General features: G+C 40.3%; 1 protein-coding gene across 1 annotated transcript; it reads right to left on the bottom strand.

Annotated features, from left to right (window-relative positions):
* Nucleotides 1–4989, bottom strand: LOC141049891 (extracellular calcium-sensing receptor-like). The gene is made up of 4 exons (XM_073546730.1): nt 4441–4989; nt 1768–1989; nt 1466–1589; nt 1–899 (listed from the first exon to the last, which is right to left on the bottom strand). Exons 1-4 carry the CDS (start codon nt 4987–4989, stop codon nt 1–3), a joined length of 1794 nt encoding a protein of 597 aa, XP_073402831.1.
* Between the last annotated feature and the right edge of the window lie 447 nt (nt 4990–5436).

The raw sequence follows: 5436 nt of genomic DNA, 5'->3' as shown, positions 1-5436 counted from the left end.
TTACATTCTTATCTTTACATGTGTCATAGTGTTAAGATTTGGTCGTAACAATAAAATGAAACATTTGGGGAGAAACAAACAGATGACTAGAGACCAACTTGAACATAAAATGGCGAAAACTTCCATGGCCACTGTGTATTTTCCCCGTGAACTTAGAGAAGCTGGTACATAGGACATCCACACACTAACAAAAGCCAACATGCTGAACGTTATGTAAGTAGCCTCGTTGAAAGTATCTGGTAGTCTTCGAGCTGCAAAAGCAACAAAGAAGCTGATGAAAGCCAAGAGCCCGAGGTATCCCAGCATGCACCAGAAAGCAAGTGCAGATCCCTCATTGCATTCAACTATAATCACACCAGGTAGGTCATGAACATTGTACTGTGGAAATGGAGGTGTTAAGACTAACCATAAAATACACAATACACATTGTAGGAAGAAACAATTAAAAATGAGAATATAAGAAAAGCTGATCTTTGAGAATCTTTGAAGTCTACTACAAGGTTGAGTGGCCAAAAAAGCAAACACAACCATAAGTGTTTTGGCCAAAATGCAAGCGATGCAAAGAGAGAAGACAATTCCAAATGATATCTGGCGTAGTAGACACCTTTCTGAATTTGGGTAGCCAATAAAAAATAAAGTTGAGATGAAGCAGAAGGACAAGCATATCAGGAGAAGCCAACTTAAAGAGAAGTTGTTGGCTTTGATTATAGGGGTGGATTTATATCGGATGAAGAGCTTTAGGATGGCAATTGGAACTAAAGAAGAGGCAAGGCTGATAGATGCCAAGGTTGAACCTAACATGTCGTCATATGACAGGAACTCTATGGCTTTGTGAAGACATCTTGACTTCTCTGCATTTGGCCACTGATTCCATGGGCATTGTTGGCAGTTGGCTGAATCTAAAATGCAGGAAAAAATGCACCAGTTAATGGAGTGACATATAACCACATAGATAATAAAGAGACATATACCCACATAGTGTCCTGCTCAAATTTAACGGAGTTATCCAAGAAAAAATAAAATTACAAAAAAAAGCCACTCAGATCTGTAATCCTCTCTAATCCAGAACAGAAATTCCAATGGTCTCCTTGGGTCTTTGTTTTCAAGTGGTGTCAATTGAACCCTGTGGACAATCAGTCATATCATGGGGCCCATTGGTAAGCGGTGATACAAGTAATACAGCACATGACCACTGAGGCCACTAATTGGTCCCAGTAGTCACATGCCAGGAGTTTATCAATACAAACCTTGGGGGGTTCCTATGCTTCTGTGCTGGATCATCAGGCAATTGAAGAAGTTAGTGATCTTTTTTTATATTTTATAACTTTTGCTGCTGTGTTTGTTTTCTTTTCAAAGGTTAGATAACTTCTTTTAGCCTACATGGACACTCATGACTACAAGATGCCATGTAAGATATTGACACTTCAATGGCTTACTCATACAACTTGGTATACTGTTTATTTACCTGTGTGATTCGAGATCTCTCCTTGAGGACAAGGAATGCAATGGAAGCAGCAGATGGGTTCTCTTTCTATGCTTGCCTTTCGATAGCCAAGAGGACACCTTGGACTACAGATGGAAGAAGGTGTCTAATGGAAAGTCACAATTAGAGATCTAATAGTTTCTAAATATCTAATAAAGTTATCTTCAATATTCCTACACCACACAATCTGTGCATATTCATGTCATAAATCTACTATTAGTAAACTATGTTTATAGTCACATGTTATAAAAATTGACTGAGAATAGGAATACCACCAGTCTCACCTCCTGATCTTCACCAGTCCAGTATAGAGCACTTGAATTGATGGTAAATATTGAAGAAGTGGTGGTATCGTAACTTCCTACTTTGACCTTCTTTATGGCTTCATCTGGTCCTTGCACCCAGTTCACAATGTCATAGACTGCGGGAGGGTCTCCATTCTCATCAAAAAAGAGCTCGCTCCCACTGTTAAGTGTCAGCCTCACTCTCTTCATGTACTTTAGGAGCTGTAAAACAAGGTATTGCAATAAAAAGAGGTTGAAATCTTTAGATAAAAACTGTTTGAGTGTAGGATCTACCAACAATAGGTCGATCACTGGGAAATCCAATGGACAACCGTAGTCTGATTATCCTACGGAGCTAGTTTTGGAGCCTCCAGACTGAAATATGTTCTTTGTAGTTAATCTCTTATCTATAAGATGGCTGAGGACTATAATATGAAGTGCAGATTTAGTATTTATTACATGTGTGCTCTAAGCCGGTAGGAAGAGCAGAAGCCTCTTTGCCTCATAAGATGACATTAATATTTAAATGTACTCACCATGACAAATTAATACCTCTTTATATGACACAAAACATTGACACTAGTTCAATCGATCCACTCTGGAGCCAGTTAAGGTAATTTGTGGCTGGAGAGCTCGATCAATGAACCAAATCATGGCACCACATTACATATAACACTCTGGTCGGCCAGTCCGACCCTAGCGTCAGACACAATGATAGCTCTTTTATTCAAAACCCTGATCTCCAAAAGGGCTTCCACTGCCTGATTTGGCACAGGCCACACTGATTAGCAGGTCCTTAGCATCCTTTCATCCATACAAAGAGATCTGAGCTTCATTGCAGAAGCCCATGGGTTCTGTCTACATGTAGGTTCTGGTGGATTGAGCTGAGGGTAGAATGTTTCTCAAGCCAGAGACCTGGCAATGGGAAAATCAAAGGTCAAATCAAGGGACTCAAGTAGAGACATAAGACAGAAGAGTTGTCAGTTTAGGGTCACATACAATAAAGGATCATCGTGAATGATGCCGCCGAACGCTCTATTCTACTCTCTACTCATGAGGGCATTCAATTCATTATTGACCATTCAAGAAGACCAGGAACAGTTTGCTCTCCAGTGTGTGGAGAAGAATCACAGTGACTATCCTGAACCAAATAAAACGTGTTTCAGAAAAAAAACCATGAAATTACTGTAAAATTGCACATTTACTTTGCTGCAAGACATTTATTACAAATAATTGTTAGTTTTGTTATGATTTAGCCACCAACAAGCAATGTTCCAAAATTTTGGGTATGTTACAATCACACCAAAGGGAATTATTCCCCAAAAAATGTGCAAAAAATCTTTTTGACTGTCACCCTAAGGTTAATGGCTGTTGGCATGTTTCTGTGGTTGGCTGCCAGCCATTATAGGGGGTATCCAGGATTATCTATTTTTTTTTGCCAAGTGCCTAAGAACTATCATGCAGGTTGCATGAAATTGGCTGTCAATCAGCATGACGTCTGCAGTCACGATCCACTATGGAGCAGCTGAATCTTTGGCAGGATCTGTTGATGACCGCTCTGAGCTGGTGCTGAATAGACAGGCAGGTAGTTAGCATCTATGTGTCTGTTAGATTTTATGAGCATAGTAAAAAAAAATAGTCCTGGATGACTCCTTTAATAGGGCTTTCGCAGACCAGCTTTTCACTGGCTTCTTCGACTATCAGGTCCTAGGGGTGCCTTGCACTTCACCCTTGATAAAGAACAGGGTTGTGTTCTTACACATGGTCCCTGGTTTGAGTGTTCTGTGAAGTCGCTGTCAGATGGAGCAGGCTGGTAAGAGTGGTCTGGTCCCCGAGTAAGAACCAGGAGGGGAAACAAGCATCAAAATAAAAAGGCAGAATAACAATCAATAAATGGGACAAGAACAAAATCAGAATTGGAATAACATAAGCTAAACAGGAGCTGTAGTAGAGGCGTGAACTAGGGCTAGTAAACTGGGAGTTTTAGTAGGGTGTTGTGCTATCCCATTGGCCAAGGCAGGGAGCTGATTACTCCTGCTGGAGGGCATGCACACACATATTGCTATAATGAATGACACTACAGGTCCCATACATCATAGGTTGAGTGGCTGGAGAGAGCCTGTGCCAGTCAGAATTTCAGGTCACCAGCATTGCCTATAAAATAAATATGGTGGTGCCTGGTGACAGAAGCAGACATTGCAGGAGCCGGATGTGAAGGAGTTGTGACAGCAGTGATAATCACTGCCCATCAGAAGATGAACGCTCCCCTAACTGAAGAGTAATTATAGACGCATGCCTTGGCGGTGAATGTGTTATCAATTAGAGGGGAAACCATTCACTGACAAAGTGACTGGATGGATTAGTCAAGTGGCCAGCAAAGCATCGAGCATGTTGAAACCCGCTTCCCCCTCCACTGTCAACACCGCCGGTAGGATCAAGACGGTGGTGGCTGACAGTGGTAGAGAGCAACACAGGAACAACCAGGTGAATATCGTACAGCTATTTACAGTGGTATAAAAAAATATCACAATGAGCAAAACTGGATTCTTGAAAATCATTTCATATTCACAACCATCTACAGTATCATAAAAGTAGAATGTAAAAATTAATAGATTGAAGAGTATCATAAATGTTATATTTTCTGTCTTAGCTTTTCTGTGAATGCTGCTTTACCTGCCATGGTTCAAAATTCCATAACTTAGCACAGTTACTATTGGAAAATGGATTAGTTCTTATATTGCAATTGCTTAGATCTTCCAAAGCTTTGGCCACCATGTGAACTGCATTGTAGACATTATACGTGACTCTTAAACTGGACACATCATTGTAACTGTTCAGGACACTTCCTAAACGTTCTTCTCCAGTGCATTGTTCACTTTGAGTTTTTACATCTATGCCCTTATCGGAATCATTGAAAAAATTACAGTTAAAAGTTTGCTCCCAAAGTAGTTTCACCCAATTCTTTCCAAGAGAGGTAGAAGGATGGACTTTATTAAGAAAAGCCTGAAATCCAAGAATAATTCCACTGTAGAGGGCAAAACCTATGGTGCCTTGTAGAAGATCTGTAAATCTCCCCATGGTTGTTATGGTGGATGTAGACCAAGCTTCACTGGCAATGAGTGTCTTTTTTGTGATATTTTGTCTTCGCATTTCATCCAAAACAGGAACAAAGTCAATATCATTGGAGAAGACAATCACAACATTGGCTGTTGACATCTTCATTGTCTTCACTATATGTGGAGCATTGCGATCAGGTTGACTCCTCCTAATTGTCTCGGTAAAGGCCACACATGCTCCAGTCTTAGCTATTTCTTTTTTGATAAGTTGAATTCCATGTTGTCCATAATCATTGTCAACGGCCAACAAGCCAACCCAAGTCCAGTAAAAATGGTGTACTAATTGGGCCAGTCCTTGTGATTGAAAGGTGTCACTGGGGATAGTTCTGAAGAAGGATGGGAACTTTGACCGATCGCTTAGAAGTGAACTAGTAGAAAAGTGGCTTATCTGTGGGAAATCAAAAATCGAGACCTGTGACCTCCAAAGCTTTGAGGAAAGATAGTTAAAAGATGAAGTTATGGGTCACAAGTTAAAATTAGCTAATCTGTGAAAATTCAAATTGGCAAATAAGCTTGATTCTTTTCAGACTACAAAGCATAAACAACAGACAGG

The sequence above is a fragment of the Dendrobates tinctorius genome, unplaced genomic scaffold, assembly GCF_039654945.1.
Source record: "Dendrobates tinctorius isolate UK_male_01 unplaced genomic scaffold, ASM3965494v1 ptg000151l, whole genome shotgun sequence".
In the NCBI taxonomy this organism is placed as follows: domain Eukaryota; kingdom Metazoa; phylum Chordata; class Amphibia; order Anura; family Dendrobatidae; genus Dendrobates; species Dendrobates tinctorius.
This window is presented reverse-complemented; position numbering and strand designations above follow the sequence as displayed.